The sequence below is a fragment of the Pyricularia grisea genome (genome assembly GCF_004355905.1).
Source record: "Pyricularia grisea strain NI907 chromosome Unknown Pyricularia_grisea_NI907_Scaffold_1, whole genome shotgun sequence".
Classification (NCBI taxonomy): Eukaryota; Fungi; Ascomycota; class Sordariomycetes; order Magnaporthales; family Pyriculariaceae; genus Pyricularia; species Pyricularia grisea.
In genome coordinates, this window is record NW_022156716.1 from 5,076,881 (window position 1) to 5,101,217 (window position 24,337).

The following is a 24,337-nucleotide window of genomic DNA, read 5'->3' on the forward strand; positions in this document are numbered from 1 at the left end:
AGAAACGTCCCGTTCTGCGCATTTCACGACTTGAGACTCGTCGCATGATGCTCAACATGAAGAAGAAAGCAACAAATGAATCAAACGCTTTGCAGAGAGACAGCGCTGATAAAAAGCAACTCTTCAGTACTGTAACACGAGTTTGTTGAAATACGTATAATAGACTGATACCTATAAGTAGCCGTTTTTCTGCCAGTTACCAGTACAACTATTACACAACCTTCGAGTCCCAGTTTGTCAACCCCACATCACCCATAGCAACGAGACCGCCTTGGTCAAGGAGTATGGTCGTTGCCCGGAAACTTGACCAACAGACAGGGTGCGTTCGCATAACGACCATTTCGTTTCGCGCACGTTAGTCTCGATTACAATAGAAAGAAGTCAATTGAGTATGGCCCGTTACTTGTTTGCCATATTTAATACTATCAAAGGGTATATTATGTCCTAAAAAAAACACCGAAATTGAGTGGGGAGAGAGTGGGCATGTATCTAAGAGGCAAAAGATATCCTCTGTCGACTGATAATGGCATGAACAACTTTTCACACCGAAAAAAAAAAAACACCCAAAAAAAAACCTTCGGTTCACGTCTAGAACCATTGTCTGATGGGTAAAGCCAGTACAGGAAATGCCTGACTAATAAAAATATACTTGGGAAGAAAAGTCACCGGGCCTTTTTTCTTCTTCTCTCATGTCCAAGCGACCAGGCCCTTCCGTACCCCTGTTTCATCCCGTCCTTGATTGTCGCCTTGTTAACATCGCTTTTGCAGCAGTCCACTTCAACACCTCTCGTTCGTCAAAAAATGATATGCCTAGGGCGCGGAATTCCGCCGTCGAGCTGCCTGGCCAGCTGCTTTAGCAGTCTCGTCGGCAAGATCCAGAGCAATTTCCTGGGCGTGGATCGCGGCAGCTCGATAGGCTTCCTGGTAGTCGATTGGCACGTACTCAACACTCTGTGGGGAATGTCCCCCGTAAATTCGGATTCTGAAGTTCCGCGCGGAGCGTCGATTCTGCTAGTCGATCTTGGCGTTCGCGAGACTTCGTGCCGTCGGGTTGGTGAGCAGATTGACCTGTGGCACCAAAGTCCGCTTGTACTTGCTCTGTTTCCGCAGTCGTTTCCGGGCCACCATGACTGGCACAGAGCTCTTGGTGACTAGATAATTCGAGAAGGACCCGAGAATCACACTTTACGGGTACTTGTCAGCAAAATTACCGGCCAGACCAAAATTTGACAGAAACCAAAACACTTACCCCTTCAACGCACTGCGTCCTCGGCTGCCGAGAACTACGAGTGTCGGATTGACCAGGTCAATGACCTCTGTGATCAGGTGCTTCGGATTCTTGCAGTGCAGAACCTCGACGACCACCCGCACTTGCAACCTTGTCTTCCTCAAAAGCCTTGTCACCCTGTCCGTAATGTCGTTGATAGCCCGTTCCCTCTCATCTTCTGCCTTTGTCCGCTCGTAACTGGGGGACGGGGACGCCAACGGCGCGCTTGCGGCGCCGCTCCCGCTCCCGCTGCCCGATTTGCTTCCTGGCTCGGAAGATCTGAGCGGGAGCAGGGATGATGCGCCAGGAATGCCGCCCACAACTGAGGATCTGAAGTTGGCAACGGCGTTAATGGCAGCGGCCTGCTCCTTGATGGCCTTAGGCTCGTCCGGCACCTGTCCATTGTCACTGACGATGCCTGTTTCCTCATCGATACAATAAAGACAAATCATCGTGTCGCCGTCACGCAAGACCGTGCCTACCGTCCACTCCAGTGCATGGGTTGACTCCTCACTCATGTCACTCGCCACAATGTACTTCTTCAGTCGTCGGTTCTCATTCTCCGCGTCTTGCACCACCTTTGCATACTCGCCACGGTAAATGATCCTAATTGCGCGGTGTGCGTCGGGTGAGCTCAGTATGGGCGTCATGGAGATAACTAGCTTCTGTGCTCGCTTGATATCCGTGAAGTCTTGCTCGGTGTCTGAATCTATCGGGGTCCGTGTGCCCGGAGTTCCCGAGCTGACGTCGAAGCTTGTCACGGGGTGAATACCCGGCTTGGTGGGCTTTGATTTCTCTCCTGAAGGGTTTGTGACCGTAATCTGGGGGTCATCAAGCAGTGACCTATAATGGTACTGGGGCTGTGTAGCAGCGACTTGTAGGCCTATGGTAGCATACACGCGTTAGGATTAGTTGTCTCCCACGGCATAGTGGCACTCATCTGGAGAGCGATCTTGAATAAGGAGGGGAGACTTACGTTCTTCTTCTGCCGCAGCGAGCAAGCTTTGCGACGTGCGCTTCTTCGACTCTACACTTGGACTCTTCAGACTGCCGTTATCAGGTGTACGACTAGCCTTGCGGCCACGGGTAGTCTCGTCGTCAGAAGTGCTGGCGTCCTCATCGCTGCTCTCCTCGGGGAGAATCTCGCCATCGGGACTCATGTAATCCTTGACCAGGCGAGCAGATCCTCCGTCGTCCGATCGCTTCCTTTGCGACAAGACGGCCAAGCTGCCACCCGATCGTGCAAGGTTTGCGTCTGAAAGCCTTCGATATGCGTTTTGCATGTCCATTCCAGTGGACTCCTCCAATACTGCCCTGCCTGCGGGGCTCAGGTGTCGTCCTGACAGCAAGTGGGTACCGGGGGAGGAAGATCGCATGCTCGAACGGCCCGGGGACTTGGACTTGTTGGACTTGGCCGAGTGGGTGGATGCACCGCTCACCGAGTAGTGACGACCTCTGTCGCCAGGTATCACCAGATTTTGCACGTCGCCACCTCGCATGATCTCAGACATGACGCCTCTCTTGCCGCCCTGCGTCACTCGCTTGGGCATGGCCTGTCCGGCATGGTTCGTAATTATGCCAGAGAACTGGTAGCCAGCGGTCGGGTCGATCGATTGAGTTGCGATCGCCCGAGGCCCAAACTCTGCAGGCTTTGAGGCCGCATCTGAGAAGCTACGCAGATGGTGCGACGCTTGTGGTACGGGATGGGCGCGAGGGCTCGCAAGCGGCGATGTCGTCGCGCTGTATGCCGGCTTGACTGCGGTGCTCGGAGGGCTATCGGGGTCGAGCATGCTCCGGATGGGCTTCGGCGGACCATCGAAATCGAGCATGCTCCTGATGGGTGCGGGGCGGTGCTTGCTTCCCGTGCTCTGCGCTGAGGGCGATGGCTCGTCGCCAAAGTCGAGCATGCTCCGCACTGGCGAGCGCGTGCTGCCAAATGGAGAAGGAGAGCGAGCGCCTGTACTCTTTGCTCGGGAAGCCGTGCCCTCGAGCAGCGCCAGAACCTCCCGGCGCTCCTCGTCGAGCATGGCCTCCATGCTCATGGGTTGGCGGGCCATGGTTGCGAGCGGGTGGCGACGAGTAGCCTCGTCGCGATCGGCTATCTTTGTTGATATTCGAGATCTGAAGTCTGATTTCGAGGATCAATCGGATCCTGTGTGTACAAATCTGTGTCAAAAGTCTCCAGAAGTTGGAGTTGATTGAGCAAAACAATTGAACTCGGAAAGCGTCTCTGCCAGCCCAGAGAAAGCTTTGGCTGGCGCCTTTGTGCAACGCCGCTGTGCGGCGGTTACGCGGGTTTGCGTGCGGCTGCAAGGATCACGGTTGAAGGTTTCGAGCGATTTCACTCCTCGGAAAAGGCTACGCTTAGCGCGGGATAATTCTAGGGCGGTGCCGTGTGGTGTCGAGGCTTGCTTCTTGCGGGAGAAATGGCATCGTGTGATGAGAGGTAGGAAAAATAAGGCCTCTCTTGGAGAGTGTTCAGAGTTGGACAGAGACGGTTAAGCTTTGGGCTGACTTTTGATTCATAGCGGATCCTGGCAATCCTAGGTAAGGGAGGGGGGGCCGGCCCTCTTTTCCGCAACTTGTCTAGGCGCGGGCTGTGCTGAGGGCGTGACTGTTCTGTTGCTTTTCGCCAAGACGACGATGGCTCTTGGGGCGGATCGCTGGCCAGAGCCGTGGGGATTTTGTGAGCTCACGCGAGAAATGGAACGAGCCGATGCTGTTGGGTAGTTATGTGCAGAGCGGAGCTGTACGGTGAAGGTGGGATTGAGGCGGCTATTGTAAATTCCTTGCCTTGTTTGGGACCAATTCCAAGTTCAATTAAATACCTAGCATGGTAGTTGCTCCAAACGGTGATGTCTTGACTTTGGTCGTTTAAACAAAAAGTAACCCCGGACTAGACTTGAACTCAAAGTAAAATCAAGCAAGGTCTCTTTGGCTGTTGGAGAGTACCTAATGCCGAAGTTGGTAGCTACATGCCACCGACCTAGGTACCTAGGTAGGTTTAAGGTAGGTAGGTAGGTACCTCTTTCCTTTCATTAAATGATTGATGGTTGTACTTTCAATTCATTCTCTCATAATAGATTCCAATTTCTCCATTTGGTGTTACGTACTGGGTACCTTTGGGCACCTACGTACCACCTTTACAAGGTACCTTGAAACCTTCATCCCCATACTAGGTATAGGTAATATTGTTGGCAGACCCAAGTCAAACCTCAGAGTAAGCGACCTGCACAACGTCGACGAATCCCGACTTGCATGCCGAACATGTAAAAAAAAAAAAAAAAAAAAAAGCACTTATCATGAACCTGCTTATTCTGGGCATTGATTTGCACTCCTCTCTCCGTCGGACGATAGCCGTTGCAGCTGCAGCAGGTTGCGGGGATAGAGGGTAATCACGTGCATATCATTGGGCATCTTTCAAGGCTCAAAATTGGATGCCTTCGGAACCCAAAGTACCTGACAGCAGCGGGGGCTACTGGGTCTTTTGTGCGGGGCCTGCCGCCGTAGTCCACAATCCTGCTGCCGGAAGTTCAAAAAAATGTGGGTGGCCCAAGCTTCCAGGGAGTACGTTACATGATACAATACCAAGAATAGGTAGCACATGTGAAGCAAGCTAACGTAGTGTAGTGCAGTAAGCAAGCAACAAGAGAAGTACTTACGTACCTAGCTGTTATTATGATTGTCGTTTGAAGTGCGGTTCTATAAAATTTAACACCGTGCTTGATGGAAATAACTTGTTAATAGAGTTGACTTGTTTGTCAATCTAGCTATACTAGAAATATAGTAGCCAGGTACTATATGAGCTGGTGACAAGAGGGTTTTATCTAGTTCTAGGTACTTAATTGTCTAGGTAGAAAATCTAGTCTAGCCCAGACTAGTCTGTCAAAGTTTGAAACCACCTTAGCTAGGAACCAGGGCAACAGGACAGAGGGACGAAATGCCTGCAGGCGACGATTAATTAGCAGGTAGGCAAAACAAGCAGGAAAGCTTCACAATGTAGTATGATATCCTCTTAGTTTCCTGATACACTTGGCTTTTAAATGTACATTGTTATACACTCTATAGACGTATAGGTGATGCATCCAACCAGAGATACTTCGACTTCACACTGAACCCAACCAAGCCATTGCTCTCAAGGAAAATCAGCAGCTTCTCGTAGCCCCTCAGTTGGCACCAAGCACGTCAAACTCCTTCTGCATATATCTCACGTTTCCCGCTCCCCTGACTACCTCTTCCTGGGGGACGTCAGCTTTTGCACGTTGGCACGGGCCGTTGTGCCCATCTTGTGGAGCAGCATCCTCTTCTCCCACAGCGACGACCTGCCCTCGATGATGGCCACGATCTCCTCGGCGATCCTGTGCGAGAGCTGCGTCCTACCACTGCCCTTGGAGGGCTTCTTGTTGACGCTCTCTAAGATCCACTGGAACGCTATGCGCCGCCGCGCCCGCACCGGCAGCGGCGTGGGGATGGGCAGGGCGACACCTCCACCCGCCAGGCCAGCAAAGTTGCGGATCTTGACCAGGGGCGCGACCGAGTCGATCGCCAGTGTAAAGTACGTCACGGGGTCCAGTGGCAGGTGCGAAAGGGGCGGCGCGCCGGGCATCAGACGGTGCGTTGAGGTCCTTCGGGGAGCGGGAAACGTGCGGAGGAAGTTGAGGATCATGCTCATGTCCTGAATTGAAGAAGAATGACCGGCCGTGTTAGCAGATCAGTCCCATCAACACCAGAGCACGTGGAAAGAGAACGATGGGGGGGTTAGTTAACGGACCCTTTGAGCTTTTCCCTTCTTTCCGTCCCTCATGAGCAGATTTGTGCATTGATCCAGCACCGGATTGTAGCGGTGCTTCAAGTGCATTCCATCGGGAATGGGAAGCTCCGGAACGCCGTATTTGTGGCCCACAGCCTGCGGGTCAAAGGCATTGACACCATACGAGATCATCTCGAGCTGCCGAAGTGCCTCGTCGTTGTCCATATCCGGCCCAAGCTCAGCCGGTCTCTCGTGAAGCGGCCGAGCTGCGTCGAGACTTGACAGAGGAGTCACTACTATCTCATCATCCTCATTGTGGCTAGTCTCAGGGGTCGCCGGCGAAGTATTACTGGAAGAGGAAGGGGGAGGCGGCGTGATGTTGTCGGCGTAGCCCCTGATGAGGGAGAGGGCTCGTGGCGGCTGCCATGAGGCCGGCGCTGGCCTCTTAGGACGCAGAACCAAAGTCCTGCAAGAGGCTAGGAAGTTTAACCTCGGCGGCATGTCTGATCGTTTCGGGTGGGCGTGGGTATTGCTCGCGGAGCAATATGCGGACAGACGATCGGGACCGCGATGTTCGGAGACGTGCCTCTCTGCACTGGAGTCGCGCGAAATTTGTCGACTTCTCGTCAGTTAGTCCGATTCGTCAATCCAATCCGGTTTAGCCTAAAGCAGCACGGGCCGCGACCTCACGTGCAACCAGCCTGTCCGGAGTTTGTTGAAAGGAGGGTCCACCCAGGGTGGATCACCGGATATGCTTACACTCATCCCGTCCCATCAGTTGTGAAAGGATTTAAAGGTTGAATTTGTACCTACTGCCTAATACCTACCTACCCATCTTGGATAACTCAACTAAAAGATTGGGTGAGTGAATAAAAAGGGCCGAGGCTTTGAGCTAAAAGCTGCAAGATTCGTCCTCACTATTGCCGTCATCCCAGTACAGCTAGGACGATCAGCTCATTTTCACCTCTCCGAAACTATTTTCTGCTGTGATCAGACGCGCATATACGACAACCAAAAAGAGACATTGGCTTATATCTTTGATGCTTTGTTCTAACGTACAGTCCCCTTGATTTTTTTTCTTCGCCAACATCACTAATTGACGGCAGCCAGGCGGACTTGGTTGATCTGGACTGTTTGTGGGGGATCAAGGCGGCTGGTGGCTTCTCGGGCGCTTGGCTTGGGGGACTTTTTCTAGACTGGAGCTAGAACTGATTCTCCGCCGCCGGATGCTCGGCCAACCCTGCACAGATGACTTGTTTGTGTAATCTTCAAAAGACTCTGGTGTGATTCTTGACTGAAAACAAGCTCGCTTGGCAGGGCAACATCAACGGTACCTGTTGTGCATTACAGGCTCGGCCCTGATCAAAGAGATGGACCGGCCTATCTGCTGTAGATATGGCAAAAGACATCTGCTGTGCCAGCGCCCAGCTGCAGAGTCCAAGTTGCCTTGCCCCTGCCCTGTGTCGATTCTAGTTTTTGGGTCAAGTTCAAAGAATGGCAGACGCATTATGAGACGAGGTAAATAATCAATATAAACTCCGACGCCGAGGCTATTATGTTGTCTCACCAGATGAGAGCAAAAAAAAATTAGGAAATGAACGAGAAACATATCAATCAAAGAAATGAAAGAATACCGAATCGCTTCGTTGCGCACGCGGCCAGAAGCCCGCAAAATCTTCGCCATGTCCTGTCCGTACGTTCTGTTTCCTTTTAGTCGCCGCGTAGCGAGATGCCCGTGTTTGCCCATGTCTTCTTTTTTTTGTCTGTTTTGTCTTTCTTTCTTTTTTCTCTTTCTGTCTGTGACTGTTTTTATTCCGATTCACCTCAAGACCCAACGCCATATCACACACACAAAAAAAGAGGGTATTCTACAAGGAAATAAGTTTGACGCCTGAAAATGTCGGGATTAGGGATGCTTGTATTGCTCAAACAGAGAAAGGCAAACATTATTTGTTTTGTTTGCTGTTTGCTCCCGATTCGGTTCCTTGGGTATCTTGGAATGTTCGGGCAGAGATATGTAAAAGATGAATGGAAAGAAGAAGGGGGAATAAAGTGAAAAAAATACAATGCTTTGATGCTGGTCAAGAGAGTGGTTCGACTTGGGTGGCGTCTAAAGACCGGGCTGGCGTTTTTATCTGATCGGGCTCGAATCCGTCGAGTCGGTCGGTGTTTAAGTCTTTTGACTTCGGGCCCTCAAAAGATTTGATCGTGTCGTAGATCACCAAGAGGCCGTGTTGGAGGTCGAAGGAGAGCTCGATGGAGTTGTGAGCCAATTCCAGGCCACCTCGGCAGCGTCTTCTCGAGCGTTGTGAAGATTCTTGCCGTCATACCAAAAGCGTGCCGCGTGAGTTTGATTGTAGATGGTCACCTGGCTCGACCATGCCGTACGACCACCTAGTGCGTAGGGAGTCAGTAGCTGTCTTACAACGTATTCGTCAGGGACAAATAATGGCTTTGGGGCTGGTGTCTCATTACCTCTCCTATCAGAGACAAGCTGGTATTTTGGGGCACTGATCTGGAATTCCCGGCAAGCGTCTTTGTTGCTATGAGATCAGCATCACGAACTCGGTCTGTGCCTCACTACTGGTAGACAAAAGTAAATGCAGGAAACGGCAGTATGCCGTGAAACCTTGCCACGAAAACGCGGGGAGAAGGACGAACTCACCTTCGAGCCTTGACTGCCATGTTGCACTGGATTTCTTTGACGAGGACGAAGGCATCTTTGTGGTCTTGTCTTTTCTTCACTCCTCCTAGTAGGTAGCAGCAAAGAGTAAATCAACCCAGATGGTTCGACTTCTTCCGGCCTAGCTGATCACAAAAAACGCTTTTGCGTAGGACCAAGGGGTGAGGTTGAAAAGGGATAATCAAAATAATGACGAGGAGGTAGGGACCAGAGGCTGAGAAATCAAAAGAGTTAAATAAAGTGTATATATGCAAGGCAAGAGTGCAAAAGTGTGTGCGGGCCTATTGGTGCAGCAACCTGGGGGGGCGTGGGCGTGTAGAAAGGATAAAGCGCCAGTGCCAAAATCCCTCTAGTGCCAACGGCGCGTGCGTGAGGACTAGATACGAACAAGAGGTGTAAGACAGGTAATAATTAATGGTACTTGGACCCTGAGAATCCCCAAGAGGTGGTCAAAGAGCCGGGCGCAAAATGGGATTCCAGAATAGTGACGATGTAAGTCTGTGGACGACTAGGTTGGAGTCTAAAAAAATAAAGGGATGACGGGAGAGAGTGTGGATGGCAGGCGGCACACTTATATAGATTGCAATCTCGAGTAAAACTGCACACAGGAAGATAACACAAAGGGAATAAAAATGAAATAAAATAAAGAAAACCACTTTGTGGACGGGGAAAAAGATGGAGTCGCCTAATGTCCAAATCGTCGGGCGGGAAGCATTCGAACTGATACCCGAAGATGTGGCAGCAGGAGATTGACCAACGGGGGGAAGGAGGCTGTTGGACAAAAAAAAAAAAAAAAAAAACAACAACGGGAGTGAGTTTTCTCACTTCTTTGTTCACTGGTTATAATCGAGGATTGCCTGGTCCGTTTTGGTTGCCCAAAGCTTGCGTGCGTGCTCAGGACGGACGGAGACGGCAGCGACGGCGTTGAACAATTGGCGAGATCAAACGGGAAAATGCATTGAGCATACACGCTTAAGGCAAGGGAAGGCAAACAAGGGAGTATTTCTGCCATTTAGTTGCTCTGGGGAAATGGTCTGAAGAAACAAAGAATAAAAAGAATTCCAAAAAAGAAAAGATACCAGAGAAAAAAAAGTGAAGGGGGTGGAAAAAAGAAAAGAAGAAAAAAAAGAAAAAAGAATAGAACGTGAAAAAGCATCCTACCTCTTGTCAGTCTCCAGTAATGTCTCTCTTGGTCTTCCTCCTTTGATTTCTTTCCCTTCTGGCGTTGAGATATGGCGTCTATGTTGTTGCTTTTTCCCGTCTCAGACATATGGTAAGCTATACCCACACCCTCTTTAGCCTAGCACCGCTGAAAAGCTCCGGTCACTCACTCACTCGAGCCTCCGAAAGCCCCATGATCAGTCTTCCCCTCCTCGACCGATTGGGGAAAGTATTGCAAATGTCTTGGAGGCATTTTGGTGCCATATGAATAAGAGGGTTGGTTCACACCTCATCCGAACCAAAGGTAGGTCTACTTTTGGGGCGGAACAAATAACGCAAACCTCTGACCGGTCAATAATCATGGACGTACGCACACACCCCTGCTCAAAGCGGAGGTGCGGGAACGATTCTGAGCCCCGGAAAATAGCGCCCCCTAGGCGTGCAAGGGAAGTAAGGCCAGAACCAAGAGATGCGACGTACAGATGCAGATATACGGATGTACGTTGATGTCGGATCAAATAGGTAAACAACTTTAGCTGCCGTCCGCCCTGGTTCACTTGCACTGCATGCAGTGGCGCACATGTTTAGTTGCCGACAGGTACAAGGGTAGGCAGGCAGGTAGGTAGGTAGGTACCTACTTACTTACGTAGTGTAGTACAGATATGCTTAGGTATACTGACTGCCCTTGTCGTTTTTATTTTATTTTATTTTACCTTTTTCTCCCCCTTCCTCAAGATGCACTACTATACTTGGACACCAAACCAAGAAAAGGGTGCCTTGCATTTGCATGCAACCTCGGACAGCCAATGGCAAATGTGGATACATGCAGCTTACCTCCGTGCGGGATGGTAAAAAAAGCTCACCTCAGCGTCGACCTTGCAAACCCCTGCAAGCGAAGTGCTTTGGGATCATTTTCTGTCTGCGAGCCTTTTACTTCTTGAAGGTTGCACGCGTGCATTAAGCTTGCACACCAAAGGCTCGATGAGGCCCAGCCCGAAAGAGCGGACAGGAACTGCCCACGTCAGATGTCCAGTCAAGATGAATGCCCAACTGAACCGGATAGTATCATGGTGTGGTGTGGTGATTTCATTTCATGGCTCCTGGGAGCCTTTCGGTAGTGTTGTTGCCTATCGGGACCTGGCGGGAGTCTGTTTTTCCCGAAGGGGGGAAGGGAAAAAAAAAAGAAAAAAAAAAAAAAAAGAAACCTCAAGCACAGAGAAGTGGTTCACTTTGGGCTACTACTGGTACCTAGCTATACGTGTTTCAGAAACCTGGCATAGATATGGAAGGGAGTTGCCAATGCTGCTTTGTCTTTCCTGTATAGGTGCCTTTGGAATCTGGTCAGCACAGCTAGAAATTGACTAGGCACATTGGCAAGCGGGGAGTAGGAGCCGGTTAGGGTTCATCTTGAATTCATCCCGAACTCGGAAAGTGCCCCAGCGTTCCAGATAGGCGTTTGCTTTTTTTACCTTGTTTTGGTTAGTTGAACAATTAGCCCGCTGGAGGGAATGATTTGCCCCTAGCTTGTTGGCTTTCACGCTTTCGATGAGGCTGACACGCCACTGCCGACAAACGAGCCTGGTTTCCGGGCCTATAAGATGGCTGGATAGTAAGCCCTGTCTCCGGTTGCCTTTGTTGCGCCATGTCAAAAGTTGTCGAGGATGTCGAAGATGGCGACTGAAAGTGACGTGGTGCCATGACATGGTCGATTCTAGATTACAATTCATCAATACCACCTACCTTCTCACAGTAGCTCGGTAGTAACTGCTACTATGCAAAAATTCAATCAATATTATTATCAAAAACATCTGGACATAATTGCCACAAGGTGATTATCTTTGACCAAACAATCTCGGACTCGATGGTCTCAATGAGGGGAGGGCGGTGATTCACATCCATCTCATCCACTCCTACATCTTGAATCATCATATCCCGTCTTGAACAATTGAGTAATTCACCACATAATAGCATAACTGATCCGCAATTGCAGATCGACGAGGGGATTCAAGGCAGGTGGTCTATCGGTGCTTGGCAAGCAGCTAAATAGCGCGTGGTCATGAGATGCCGTCAATGTCTACCAAACCCCATGCTGCTGTGCCGACATGCCCTGATATTTTAAGATGCTGAACCGGTCCGGACCAAGTCGGCCTGCTTGCTTTGTTCGCTACTGAGTGGATCAATCGTAGCCAAATCGGTGGGTGGGTGGCTGCTATGTCTAGGCGCAGGGCTGGTCGCCTGACATGGTATAGATGCGAGTGGCACAGCCACTGGCGAGGGTAGCTAGGCTTGCTAGGTTTGCTGCGGCTGTATGTTGTGAGGATAAAATGACCAAGAATCCACAGGAGTACGAAGAGAACACCATTGTTTGGTATCCCTATAACACTACTTGCGGCACAGGAAGAGAATGTACGAAGTAGTAGCTTGCAAGTTCCGCCAGCCTATGCAACCTGTATTATGTGTGGCGCTCATACAACCAGCTGTTTGTTATGAGGCGTGACCTAAGACGCCCTTGGAGTTGATCATGTGGACAGCTTCTAGAACTAGAACAGAAATCATGTGCTCGGTCCAATCAGGGTGGCGTCGCAAACAGAGGGGAAGGAGAAAAAACAAACAAAGCAAACAATGCCCAAAGTAGTAAGGATGACATACCTAAGCATCATTATGGCCTGGTTGCAATGCCTGATACACGCCTCGCTACCGCCAGGAAGGGAGAAGTGGCACAACGGGCGGAACGGTGCATGGCTGGGAATGAGAAAAGCCATCCGGTACAAGCCCAGTGAAGCAGGGTATCGTTGGACAAAATCATTGGTCAAAAATATATAGATCCCAGGGATTGAGTGAGTCGTAGATTCTCGCAAACTTGACCAGAATATCCGCAATAACTGCAGGCAATACAGTAAAGCTGGTAACACCTGTATCTTTGACAGCATTGAAAAGTGCCCGACGTTGTACTTGGCGAATGCGTGTCTTGTCGAGTTCCTTTCGTGTTCCTAGGGCTTGTATTGGACGCAAGTATTTGCATCATCGTGTCAACCCTGACCACCCGACACGATAAGTTAACTCGGCCACGTTTTGGTGCCCAATGTAAGGCAAAGTGGATATGGCAAGGTTTAACAGACAAAACCATGAATGCACGTCAGTTCGGATGGAAGAGCCAAGAAGCAGCATCGACTCCTATATTGTGCGATCAGTGATATTAGTAGCATTACGGAACTCATCACCTACATTATTTAAGCCCAATCGTGGATACAAAGGGGCGACCTAACTAACGGTATTTAGGTGCGCACATACTATATAATTAATGTGAGGTAGGTATGTAGGCAAGACGGATAGATGATCTACCTCAGGTCCTGGACTAGGTAGGTACCTTGAACAGGTCAGCAACCATGTATGTAGATGTAGATATGCATATCCCTCCCTGTATTGATGTCGAGGGCGTCATGATGCGAATTGAGCTTGCGAGTCTGTACCAGTTGTCTCAGGGCTGGCGAGACACAGCGGACACAAGCTTATGTTTCCACGGCACGTAGGTGTCACTGCATTCTTCAGTCATCGGCAGGTAGAATGGGATGCCAACCGAGTGGTAGAATAGAAATAAAATAAACAAGCCAGAGTGGAGTATGAGAGAGGAAGAGAGAGAGAGAGAGAGAGAAAAAGAAAAAAAAAACTCGAGTCACAGTCGATTTGGCTGAGGAGAAGCTGCACAATCTTGAACCAGTACTCACTTGACAAGTGGTACGATAATCAGAAGTGCAGGTCAGTGTCGGCAAGAACACAAAGTTGGTGACCCCGGATTACCAATTGCGAAGCAGGCATGCCCAAATATCGAAGCGAGGCAGGCGAGATGGAGGGATGCGTTGGATGTACGCGAAGAGGCAAGACATCCGAATGGTCCAACTGATGATGGTTTGCACAACAGCTGCCGATGAGAATTTGTTCGTTCCATGTCCAGGTCGTCCTGCGTCATGCGAAAGCAAGTGCATCTGGAAGCGAGCTGGGAATTTGGAGGCAGGCACAACCCTGCTTTTTACTTAGGTACGCTGCCAGAAACGTCGGGCAGTCCGCAGCGCGGAGCACGGGCCGTTCCCAACTGACCGGATGAATTGATTTGATTATTTTGTTTTTGTCTTGTATGGAGTACCAAAGGTACAATGAACATGGAGTTCATTTGAAATCCAGCACCAGCCAGACCAGACCAGACCAGACCAGACCAGCAGGCCTCCGCGTCAAGTCGCAAATATCCATTACACTGCTGACGGTTGATTGCGGGTTTGGAGTGGTTCTCAATCGTAACCGGCAGATCAGTAATTAGCAATCTTGAACTAAGCAGCACATGCAAGACCCTCAAGGCTCTTCTTGTACGCTGAACCTGAGCCGTTACAAGCCTCTCGGCAGCAAACGTGCATAATCGAGGGTACCTAGACCTAGTAAAAAAGGTACTGTAGAATTGTACGGTACCTGCCATGACTTGGGGTACATCCCCTGAACCCCATACGCTATTTCCCCGCGACCCCACTTCTGCCCGACACTGAACCGTGGACCTCGGCTTCTAAGACTGAATCCCGTCCACGACCGTACCCAAATCCTGAGGGTACGTGTGGCTCAGCTGCTCGGCGGAAACTAAGGTCAACAGAACACGGACAAAAAAGAAAGAAAAAAACAAAGGCGTTACTCCCGCGCAACCCGGCACTACCGTTACTCAAGAGCAAGATATATCACGGCTGCGGGTCTAAACTATTTGCATAACTTGGCAATACCAACGCAGGCGACTGATTGTTTGTTCCAGGTCTCACGAACTTGAGTGGTACTCTGCCAGCTGTACTCTAAAGACACATACATCAAACCATACACACTACTTGCTTGTCTGCAAAGCGCTTTGATTCACTCCGAGGCTGCAAATCTCAAAGTTCAAATTCCAACCATAGAGCCAAGATGCCATTCAATACCGAACTTACGAGGAAACTCGGGATCAAGAGTGAGCAATGACACGGCAAAATCAAAAAGATGTATGCACTCTCTTCACCGGTTTACTTTGGCTGACAACCTCTTGATTATCGACGAAAACAACAGTCCCCGTCGTGCAAGGCGGCATGATGCACGTTGGTATGTATATCTTGACACCCTCTTATACACGCCCCCTTGTCTAGATCCTGCGTACTGGGCTGTGGACCAAGATGGGTGCCCAAAGCCAGCTGGCCAACCTGATGCTATCATTGTGGTACAGAGAGGGGATGACGACAGGCAGATGGGGGGAACGAAAATAAAGACGAGAGAGAAAAAAGAAAAGAAAAAAAAAAGAAAAGAAGGAAGAATCAAAATTTTCGAGAGAAAACTTGATCTAACGCCGGGTACTGTGATCATCTAGGTTACGCCTCACTCGCATCCGCCGTGTCTAATGCCGGTGGCTTGGGTCTCATTACGGCCCTCATCTTCCCGACGCCAGAGGGCTTGCGGGAGGAGATCCGCAAGTGCAGGACTATGACCGACAAGCCCTTCGGCGTCAACCTGACCCTATTGCCGTCCATGGTCCCGCCAGACTACCCCGCCTACGTCCGCGTTGTGGTCGAGGAGGGCATCAAAGTTGTCGAGACGGCTGGTAACAGCCCTGGTCCCGTTATTGCTGCCCTCAAGAAGGCTGGCATCATTGTGCTTCACAAGTGCACCTCCATCAGGCATGCCGAGAGTGCGGTCAAGATGGGAGTGGATTTTTTGTCGATCGATGGCTTTGAGTGTGCTGGGTAAGTTGGTCCTCTCTCATTGCAAAGTCGTCTTTGTTGCTCTGCTTTTCTTCCTTCCTTGCACCTGTCATTCATCAAAGCAGCGCATGACCACGATATGACGCGGTGCAGGCCATTTACAGCCTCCTGGTTCGTTCGTTTCCATTTTTATCCCGTCTGCTACTCAAGCTCGAGATGTGCACGGCATACTGGATTTCCCGAATCGTCTTGCCAATGTTGCTTTGATACCACTGCCCAACCCATCCACCTCTTTCTCTATCCTGTGCATTCTCACACGACCACACTACACAAGAAAAGCTCTGTTTGCATCCCGTTCTTCATTCGCCTATAGTCTTGTGCGAGTATCCAATGCCGCTACCCGGCCCAATCGGCTCGTCCTGCTCCCTAGACTCTCTCGTATTGCCCTGTGCTCCTCCCGTGTCCCCCCTAGCAGATCCGGACCCGTCCGCTAACGACAAGCCCGTGTTTTGGGTTGGGTGTTTGACAGGCACGTCGGTGAGTCGGACATTACAAACTTCATCCTGCTCAGCCGTGCCCGCCAGAAGCTCAAGGTTCCGTTTATTGCCTCGGGCGGCTTTGCCGACGGCCAAGGCCTCGCGGCCGCCCTGTGCCTGGGCGCTAGCGGCATCAACATGGGCACCCGCTTCATGTGCACCGTCGAGGCCCCAATCCACAACAACATCAAGGAGACAATTGTTGGTGCCAGCGAGCACGATACCGCATTGGTTCTGCGCAGCTTCCGTAACACCACTCGTCTTTACCGCAATAAGGTCACCGAGGAGGCCATCAAGGCCGAGAAAAGCGCCAATGGCGATTTTTCCCATCTCGCGCCTCTGGTGAGCGGCCAGCGTGGTAAGCAGGTATTTGTCAACGGTGACCCAGACTACGGAGTAAGTTCTTGTCCCTCTCAATCCACAAAAAAAAAAAAAAAAAAAAAAAAAAAAAAAAAAAAAAAAAAAAAAAAAAAATCGAGGCATGAAACGGGCGTCTCTGATAATCAATTTTTAGGTTTGGACTGCCGGCCAAGTCATTGGCTTAATCCACGATATCCCGACTTGCGATGTTCTCCTGAAGAGGATCGAGAAAGAGGCAGAGGACTCCCTCAAGGAGAAGTTGAGCATGATAAACTTGGAAAGCAAGTTGTAGATTTGTTATCGTCATAGAGATTGCATGTGTGGTTTCCCTTGAATGTTTTATATAGATGGATGGAGATTATTTTTGTAAAGTTGCGCTGCTTGTGTTGAATATTCATAAATCTGCATTTGGGGGGGGATCATCAACAGACAATTACAGAGACAGTATACAAATATCATCGACTTTGACCAGCAACTTTTGAATACGACGGATTTATCCGATTTTGATGGTACAATAAATTCAAATACAGAAAGACATGCATCTCGTACAGGAATATGAAAAAAAAGAGATTTTGCCCAATGTTTCATCAATTCATCAACATGGCTCGATTGCTTTACATCTACTCTGCAACCCAGAGGGCAGCCATACCCATGCCGGTACCGACACACATGCTGGTAACGCCGACCTTCTGGCCCGTCCTCCTCAGCTCGTAGAGCAGAGTCGAGACCTGCCTGGCACCGGTACAACCCAGGGGGTGACCAAAGGCGATGGCACCTCCCTTGGGGTTAATCTTCTCGTGAGGGATCTTGAGCTCGTCGGCACACCACAGGCACTGGCTGGCAAAGGCCTCGTTGATCTCAAAGATGTCGACGTCCTCCTTGGTGACGCCAGTGAGCTCAAAGAGCTTGGGAATGGCCTTCCAGGGACCGATACCCATGAGCAGCGGCTTGACACCGACGATGGAGGCCTGGACGTACTTGCCCAGGATCTGCTGGCCGAGCCTCTCGGCGGTGGAGCGCTTCATGAGCAGGACGGCGGCGGCACCGTCAGAGATCTGCGAGGCGTTACCGGCGTGGATGCTACCACCCTCGGCAAAGGCGGGCTTGATCTTGGCAAGTGACTCGGCAGTGATGCCAGGGCGGACACCGTCGTCGCCGTCGACAACGATCTCGCGGGTCTCGCCAGTCTTGGGATCCTCGAACTTGACGCGCAGCGGCTCGATCTCCTCCTTAAAGAGACCCTGCTTCTGGGCGGCCTCGGCCTTCTTGTATGAGTTGGCGGCGAAGGCGTCCTGAGCAGCGCGCGGCACGTTGCGGTCACGGGCCATGTTCTCCGATAGAACACCCATGGGCACCTTGCAGTTTGCGGCTTCTGGGTGGGACTCGAGTAGGTCCGAGAACTCGGCCACGGCGGCGGGGCTGTTTTGTTTGCGCAAAGGGGGTTAGCGAGTTCTTGAGTGAGTGGGGCGCGCATGGCGACCTCGCCTTGAGGCTTCCCCAAAAGACTTACCCGTAGTTTGTGCTCATCGACTCGACGCCAGCGCCGATACCAATCTCAATCATGCCAGACCTGATCTGGTTGGCAACGTCAACGCAGGCCTGCAGACCAGACGAGCACTGGCGGTTCAGGGTCCGGACTGAGGCGCTCTCGGGGAAGCCGGCCACCAGGGCAGCGGCGCGCATCTCGGTGGCGCCACCGCCGGGAGCCAGGACTGTGCCAACACAGATATCCTCGACCAAGGCGGGGTCTATCTTGGATCGGCCGATGATGCCCTTGAGGGCACCGGCCATGAGGTCTGCCGCATGTGTGTCCTTGAAACCACCCTTTCCACCCTTGGTGAACGCTGTCCTGAGGCAGGCGGTGACAACGATCTAACATGGAGCAGCGCGCGGGGGTTAGCACTGAGTTCTTTATTATTGCAAAAGGAGGCGATGCGAGTGAGAACTTGTGGTTCTTGAATTGGGCCAAAGGTTAGGACATGTACTGACATCGTCGGGGTTCTTCTCGAGAATCTTTGCGCGACCGCCGGAAGACAGCGCGCCGGAGAGCTGGCCGCCAATCTGCTGGAGTCTGTCAAGGGCTGTATGAACATGCCATTAGGGGCGAATCGTTAGCAAAAAGTCCAAGCTTTCTGGGGTCAATTGCGAGGAGCGTAAGAAGAAACGGTGCGGGACACAAGGAGATCGCTTACCACCCATTTTGTCTTGCTCGGGTTCTTCGGATTAGAAAGAGAGAGTACAAACACGACAAAAACTCTTTAGTGTAAGGCTGGCTGGCTAATGGGAATGGTTGAATATCTAGGTAGGAAGTGAAGCCAGGATTTACTGAGAGATGGCGAGGTTTGGAAGTCGTGATCTGGCTTTTGTCAAGTTCCAGTCGCTGGTAGTCGGCTCGTCCCAAGCTGCTGACCGGGTTGTAAGCTTGGGCAGGCCGAGGCACGAGGCAACAGTATCCCCACAACCCCCGGTAATCGAGTGACGCTAATGCAAGCGTTACCCGCCGCTTTCACATGCCTGTGGCTACGGGGGTGGGTCCTCGAATAAGTTGCTGCGTAATGGTACTATAGCTCCTGCTGCCCGTACTACCGGTTAAGTGCGGCGGTGTGCGGTAGCGACAAAGCGAGTACGTACCGTACAGTAAGTAAGTAATACGTCCACCCCAGCCAGTAATAATACCCAGGGAGCTGAAAACGAAACAAACACCAGACATGAATGTCGAGTCACATGTCAACAATTGATACTTCGACTGTCGCTTGCGGTGGTCTTTTTAACAAAGAACCATTTGTGGCAAGGATAGCAACCTTGAATGTAGTTTGACTTCACAATGGAAATTTGTTACAGAATTAATTGAGTGTATGGTTGAATACTACGAGTATGCAACAGAACCCACCATGGCTCGGATTCTGGATGTGTCGCTTGCAGTTGGTGAAGAAATATATGCAGGGTACCTAGCTAGGCAGGCAGTAGGAATCAACCACGCTGACCCGCGATTTTCATTGTTCCTTTCATAGTGCAGCTGGCTACGGCCACTTTGTCGCAAATGCGGATTTTATGGTGATGGACTGATGATCTATTCCTGTTTTGTGCGGTATTCTTGTATTTTGTTTCGTAATATCCTTCTGAAGATAGTTCACTCCTTCCGACGCAGGGCAAGTATACTCTGCAAATGGAGCACGCCCTTGGCACCCCAGCCGGAAGGCCCCGAGTCAACTTCCGGTCTCACTGCCGTGTACCAGCTCCATGCTCTGCGGTCCAAGTCCCCAACTGGAAGATGGTCGGCCCAGCTATCGTAGAGCAGCCTCAACGCTCCGAGAAGCAAGGCAAGATTCTCCTCCTTTTCAGCATTTACAGCCTTGACCGTCTTCTTCTTGGCTGTTGCCGTCTTCTTGCCCTTGCTACCTGGCGTATCATCATCTTTTGTATCTGCCGTATCGCCTTCAGCGTTCTCTGTGGTGGACCCCGTGGCGAAGCTTTTGAGAAGATAGTTTCTTGCTGCCTCGGGTCTATGGACCTGCATTCCTACCACCGTTGTTTCGTGGTGCTTGATGCCGCTTCCGTAACCACCTGTCGTCGACTTGGATTTCATAGCCTCAAGATCCAACCCCCATACGGCTTCACCACCAAGGCCAGTCTGAGTGCCCGCCAGCCGCATACGCTCTGACAGCGCGCCCCTGACAACGTTCCGCATTAGGCGCCAGCGATCCGGCCCCAGCATGATTCCGCCAAACCAGCGGGTGAGGACGACGAGGGTATCGACTGAATCCGACTCTCGCATGACTTCCAGCATTAGTTTGCCACAGCCAGTCTCACCATCGTCAAATGAATCTTCGGTCACTCGTCCTGATCCCGTCTGCTTCACCCGGTAAGCCCATGCGTTGTGGGTGGCGGTTTTCAGTACAGGGTACTTTTCCATAAGGGCCGCAAACAATCTCTTCCTGTCATAAACGCTGCTCATAGTTGTAGCTCTCGCGATGAATGTCGACTCCTTGAGGGAGACAGACTGGCTTGTTGACCAAGTCAGCGGCTTCGGATCAAGGGACGTTTGCTGTTGTGATGAAGCCGTCTCTGTGCGCGACTCCTGGGTGTCGTTTTGCATCATGATGGCAAAAGCATCCTGCTTTGCCTCGCTCGCTTTCTCTACAGATTCGGGGCCCTTCCACTCGTAGCCGCCGCGCTTGAGTACGCTAACCTCGCGACCCATCACACGGACCCGCGGCTGGCCTTCTCCCCAGCCTTCTCGATCTGCCGGAAGCCCTTTCTCGATGCCCAGGCTTGCCGCCTTGGATCGAGAGTTGGCAGCTACCACGGCCTGTGCGATGCTCAATCGACTGGATGGTGGCTGTTCTGGCATAGTGTAGCGCAGTAGCTCCACGGCAAAAGCAAGCACAAGAGGCGCTCGGTTACATTCGATGGACGCTGCGGTGATGCGCTCCTCATCTATGTCGACAGGTAAATCTAGGGACTCTTCGAGCTCTTCTGGTGTCATCTGGGGCGGCAAACCGAACAAGGAGCCGTCGCCGCTGCTTCCAGCTGCCGTCTTGGCGCGCTTGTTGGCGCCTGCGTCGACATCAGACCCTCCCCTCTTTCCAGACCCTGCGCCGACGCCGGAATCGCCTCGCTTCACAGCAGCCTTGCATGCGTTCTGCAGAGCCCGCGCGGCTTTGACGTCGGAGACAGCCCGTTCTACGGCAGCCTGGTCGGCTTCTGCCACCTGGCGTATGCTCTTCAGTCCCTCGACCTGAAGAGCTTTAACCTGTGCCATTGCCTGGAGCATAGGCAGCTTCCTGGCGCCAACGAGGAGGCGCAAGAGTTCTTGGACGTCTTGTTGGGTTGCCATGTCTAGTGGCAGTTCAGTCTGGAGCGAGACTGTTTTCGCGTAACAGTATCATGCTACCTGATTTGAAATCTCCAGGAGCCGTCACCAGTCGTCTTGTTGGAGAAATTTGGCAGACAAACGAAAGATGATGTCAATCACAATCAATGCAATCAATGGTCAATTAGAGGCTTTCTAGGCAGCAGCTACCCTAACCCTGGCACAACGTGGTGGATTATGACATAAGCGAATTTTTGATGGGTCGTTATGGATGCAGAGGTGCAGCAGAATGACAGGCGTTTTTGGTAGAACTCAAGACTCATTTTCTTTTTTTCTCTCTCATCAAGTCTACAAGAATAACAAAGCCTGGGTAGCCACTCCGGATCCGCCCGTCTATAGGTAGTTCTTTATAAGTGCGCTACGGGCTGGGCTGTTCAACGGCCAGGTGCCAGTCTTTGCGTGGAATTATTCCCTTACTTTTTGTCTCTCTTTTTCCCCCTTCAACTCATCCACGTACAGATTTGCGACCAGGTCACAGGACAGGGAAAGAGGCCGCGGGAACTTACGCCATGATATAATACCTCATTTAAAGTTCCCCCGCGCAGGCAGACAAAATGTGTGCAATGCGGCAGAAGCTGCCATGCAGCTTGTCAACCGTCTTAGGAAGGCCAGTAGCTCTGGGCTCGGAACTGAGAACTGGCACCGGCTCCGGGTTCCTCAGCTACAAATCAGACTTTCTGTCATTTTTTCAGAGGCACATCCACCAGTCTCGGGCAAACAGTAAAAAAGCCCAGCGCCCAGCTCGGCCAATTGTAGTTACCAAGACACAAGATCTTCCACCTGCACTCAAGCACCGTGCTGGCAAACCCAAGCCGAGTCCAAGCCCGGAGGAACCAGCCAAGAATGAGAAGCAGGACAAGCGGGAGCCCCTGCCGGAGCTGTTCCGGAAGTACCGCTACCCCTTTGTCGGCTCAATTGTGGCAGGCAGCCTCTTCATGGCCTACGCATCGTACCTCATCACCGCCTTCGTCCAGACCTCGTCGTCTGCAGCATGCTGTAGCGCGCATCACACCGCCGCGCAGGACGACTACGACGAGACGCTGCGCCAGACCGAGCCCGCGCAACCGACCGGTCTGCCGCCGACCATATCCCGCGCCACGGCCTCCGAGTTCGACACGGGGCTCGACTGGCCCGAGTGGCTGATGGGCGTGACCAAGATCCGCCAGAGCCTGGCCGCCGAGTGCAGGGGCGACGTGCTCGAGGTCGCCGTCGGCACCGGTAGAAACTTCAAATTCTACGACTGGGACGACATCGCCGACGTAGACCCCAACCTGCGCGTCGTCCGCCGCCTCGAGAAGCGCCGCGACATGAAGCTGGCCAGGGATCAGGAGGTCGAGATGACGAGCTACACTGGCGTCGACGTCTCGGCCGACGTGCTCGAGATCGCCCGCACCAGGATCAGGACTTTGGTGCCCGGCATGAAGACCCTGCTGCGCAAGGGCCGGACCAAGGAGGAGGAGGAAGCCGGCAACGCCCAGTTCAGAGAGGCCGGGTTCGAGGAGTTTCTCAACCTACAGGGCGACAAACTACGTCTTGTTCGTGCCGACGTCCACAACGGCCTGCCTCTGCCCCCTTCACTACCCGTGGACTCGGAGGCATCGGGTCCAACGCGGATGGAAGAACCTACACGCTACGACGTGATCGTGCAAACCTTTGGCCTGTGCTCCGTCTCGTCCCCGAAGCGCCTCCTCGCCAACATGGCCGACGTGCTCAAGCCCGAGACGGGCCGCATGCTCCTGTTAGAACACGGCCGCGGCAACTGGGGCTTCGTAAACAACGTCCTCGACAAGCTGGCCCCGAGCCACTTTCAGCGCTTTGGATGCTGGTGGAACCGCGACATTGAGCGCATCGTGCGCGACGCCGCCAGCGAGGTCCCTGGGCTCGAGGTCGTCAGTATCAAGCGGCCCGGTGTACTGCAAGCAGGGACCACGCTGCTCATCGAGCTCAGGGTGAGGAGCGACAGGGCCAAGGATGTTCCTGCTGCCAAGCCGACGTGATGCTGGGGACTGTTTGTGTACTCTATATTGTATCACGTAATATATGTATACTATGTTATTGTCACACGGTAGATCAATAGAAGATTCATGATTTCTGCAGGGATGGGGTGCCGATGGATGGCGTTTGACCCCGATCTCCACTCCAGGAATAGTAGCTGCCAATAATTAGCTAGATGACATTTCTAAGCGCACTTGCAAGTGTGCATGTTGTTGCTGTTTTAAGTGTGGATAATAACTTTATGCGTCGTCACGAGCAACAAAATTGAAACGCATTCTTGGTATTGGAAAAGTTGAGATTTTTTTGTTTATACTTTTCTCCATCCCTTCTACCTCTTTTTTCATTTGCACCTTCGTTGCAAGGTTTTGTACCAGCGCATGCCGTCCATCCTAACCACGCCTCACATAACCCGACCATCTTCTAGATGCCTATCCAAACAAGTCATCTATCTTTTGGCCCTATAGGCGAACATAGGGCGTTTCGCCTCTATGCTAAAAAAAACAAAAACGAATCCATCTAAATGAGTAAAGAACAAGGTATCATCCCGTCCGGCAACCCGTCAACAAGCAAGTAATCGATGTCTGCATGCCCCCCGCCAGATTTTGTTGTAAGTTTTCTCTCCAAGGAGTCCCGCCCTTTTTTTTTTTTTCTTTCCGTATTTCCAACAGAAAATAGCAAATAAATAAATAAAAGTGGGAGAAACCACCAGACACCCCTCTGTTTGCAAATCGTCATATCCCTGAGTTGCGGATACCCACGTGGATATCCTGATTTTAATAATCCCCACTCGGACCACAATGGTCCCGAGAACCAGCAACGGAAACTTTGCCGAGAGAAGTACGCGTGAGCCCGTCAGAAAACCCCGAAGCCATCAACATCGCGATAGCGTCAATGTTGACAATGCCCAAGCCCCTTTGGCAAACCCATGTAACACTGTTCAGTAGAGTGAGAAACAAATAGGGGGGAAAACAAGAACGGCAGGGTACAGACGGAAACAGCAAAACAAGGGATATCCA

At 51.6% G+C, this 24,337-nt stretch overlaps 9 protein-coding genes across 9 annotated transcripts; 2 read left to right on the forward strand and 7 right to left on the reverse strand.

Moving 5' to 3' along the window:
• Positions 1-355: 355 nt before the first annotated feature.
• PgNI_01552 (uncharacterized protein) lies at positions 356-3,782 on the reverse strand. The gene is made up of 3 exons (XM_031121623.1): positions 2,244-3,782; positions 1,250-2,150; positions 356-1,183 (listed from the first exon to the last, which is right to left on the reverse strand). The coding sequence occupies exons 1-3, from the start codon at positions 3,322-3,324 to the stop codon at positions 1,012-1,014; spliced, it is 2,154 nt and encodes a 717-aa protein (XP_030987501.1). The 5' UTR covers positions 3,325-3,782; the 3' UTR covers positions 356-1,011.
• Positions 3,783-4,579: 797 nt separating this feature from the next.
• Positions 4,580-4,873, reverse strand: PgNI_01553 (uncharacterized protein; the record flags this gene model as incomplete). The annotated part of the gene is made up of 2 exons (XM_031121624.1): positions 4,580-4,684; positions 4,727-4,873. 2 exons carry the CDS (start codon positions 4,871-4,873, stop codon positions 4,580-4,582), a joined length of 252 nt encoding a protein of 83 aa, XP_030986536.1.
• A 398-nt stretch (positions 4,874-5,271) lies between these two features.
• Positions 5,272-6,616, reverse strand: PgNI_01554 (uncharacterized protein). Its single transcript, XM_031121625.1, has 2 exons — positions 6,039-6,616; positions 5,272-5,942 (listed from the first exon to the last, which is right to left on the reverse strand). The coding sequence occupies exons 1-2, from the start codon at positions 6,516-6,518 to the stop codon at positions 5,496-5,498; spliced, it is 927 nt and encodes a 308-aa protein (XP_030987513.1). The 5' UTR covers positions 6,519-6,616; the 3' UTR covers positions 5,272-5,495.
• Positions 6,617-7,256: 640 nt separating this feature from the next.
• Positions 7,257-9,506, reverse strand: PgNI_01555 (uncharacterized protein). The gene is made up of 3 exons (XM_031121626.1): positions 8,683-9,506; positions 8,493-8,552; positions 7,257-8,411 (listed from the first exon to the last, which is right to left on the reverse strand). Exons 1-3 carry the CDS (start codon positions 8,735-8,737, stop codon positions 8,236-8,238), a joined length of 291 nt encoding a protein of 96 aa, XP_030986542.1. The 5' UTR covers positions 8,738-9,506; the 3' UTR covers positions 7,257-8,235.
• A 3,506-nt stretch (positions 9,507-13,012) lies between these two features.
• On the reverse strand, positions 13,013-13,917 carry PgNI_01556 (uncharacterized protein). Its single transcript, XM_031121627.1, has 3 exons — positions 13,587-13,917; positions 13,153-13,228; positions 13,013-13,035 (listed from the first exon to the last, which is right to left on the reverse strand). Exon 1 carries the CDS (start codon positions 13,826-13,828, stop codon positions 13,619-13,621), a length of 210 nt encoding a protein of 69 aa, XP_030987506.1. The 5' UTR covers positions 13,829-13,917; the 3' UTR covers positions 13,013-13,035; positions 13,153-13,228; positions 13,587-13,618.
• Positions 13,918-14,793: 876 nt separating this feature from the next.
• PgNI_01557 (uncharacterized protein) lies at positions 14,794-16,745 on the forward strand (the record flags this gene model as incomplete). Its single annotated transcript, XM_031121628.1, has 5 exons — positions 14,794-14,836; positions 14,932-14,964; positions 15,227-15,599; positions 16,087-16,489; positions 16,608-16,745. 5 exons carry the CDS (start codon positions 14,794-14,796, stop codon positions 16,743-16,745), a joined length of 990 nt encoding a protein of 329 aa, XP_030986540.1.
• Positions 16,746-17,073: 328 nt separating this feature from the next.
• On the reverse strand, positions 17,074-18,652 carry PgNI_01558 (uncharacterized protein; the record flags this gene model as incomplete). Its single annotated transcript, XM_031121629.1, has 4 exons — positions 17,074-17,872; positions 17,964-18,325; positions 18,443-18,534; positions 18,646-18,652. 4 exons carry the CDS (start codon positions 18,650-18,652, stop codon positions 17,074-17,076), a joined length of 1,260 nt encoding a protein of 419 aa, XP_030986545.1.
• Positions 18,653-19,583: 931 nt separating this feature from the next.
• Positions 19,584-21,290, reverse strand: PgNI_01559 (uncharacterized protein; the record flags this gene model as incomplete). The annotated part of the gene is made up of 1 exon (XM_031121630.1): positions 19,584-21,290. The coding sequence occupies one exon, from the start codon at positions 21,288-21,290 to the stop codon at positions 19,584-19,586; it is 1,707 nt and encodes a 568-aa protein (XP_030986546.1).
• Positions 21,291-21,880: 590 nt separating this feature from the next.
• Positions 21,881-23,323, forward strand: PgNI_01560 (uncharacterized protein; the record flags this gene model as incomplete). Its single annotated transcript, XM_031121631.1, has 1 exon — positions 21,881-23,323. The coding sequence occupies one exon, from the start codon at positions 21,881-21,883 to the stop codon at positions 23,321-23,323; it is 1,443 nt and encodes a 480-aa protein (XP_030988000.1).
• Between the last annotated feature and the right edge of the window lie 1,014 nt (positions 23,324-24,337).

What these genes read in the sequence shown, in the direction of transcription:
- PgNI_01552 (XM_031121623.1), bottom strand. Translation starts at nt 3,324, where the DNA reads ATGGCCCGCCAACCCATGAGCATGGAGGCCATGCTCGACGAGGAGCGC. An exon ending in CGCTGCGGCAGAAGAAGAAC is followed by an intron (nt 2,151 to 2,243) that starts GTAAGTCTCCCC and finishes ATGCTACCATAG; the next exon opens with GCCTACAAGTCGCTGCTACA. An exon ending in GGACGCAGTGCGTTGAAGGG is followed by an intron (nt 1,184 to 1,249) that starts GTAAGTGTTTTG and finishes GTACCCGTAAAG; the next exon opens with TGTGATTCTCGGGTCCTTCT.
- PgNI_01554 (XM_031121625.1), bottom strand. Translation starts at nt 6,518, where the DNA reads ATGCCGCCGAGGTTAAACTTCCTAGCCTCTTGCAGGACTTTGGTTCTG. An exon ending in AGAAGGGAAAAGCTCAAAGG is followed by an intron (nt 5,943 to 6,038) that starts GTCCGTTAACTA and finishes TCTTCAATTCAG; the next exon opens with GACATGAGCATGATCCTCAA.
- PgNI_01555 (XM_031121626.1), bottom strand. Translation starts at nt 8,737, where the DNA reads ATGCCTTCGTCCTCGTCAAAGAAATCCAGTGCAACATGGCAGTCAAGG. An exon ending in ATGGCAGTCAAGGCTCGAAG is followed by an intron (nt 8,553 to 8,682) that starts GTGAGTTCGTCC and finishes ATAGCAACAAAG; the next exon opens with ACGCTTGCCGGGAATTCCAG. An exon ending in GCTTGTCTCTGATAGGAGAG is followed by an intron (nt 8,412 to 8,492) that starts GTAATGAGACAC and finishes CCTACGCACTAG; the next exon opens with GTGGTCGTACGGCATGGTCG.
- PgNI_01556 (XM_031121627.1), bottom strand. Translation starts at nt 13,828, where the DNA reads ATGACGCAGGACGACCTGGACATGGAACGAACAAATTCTCATCGGCAG.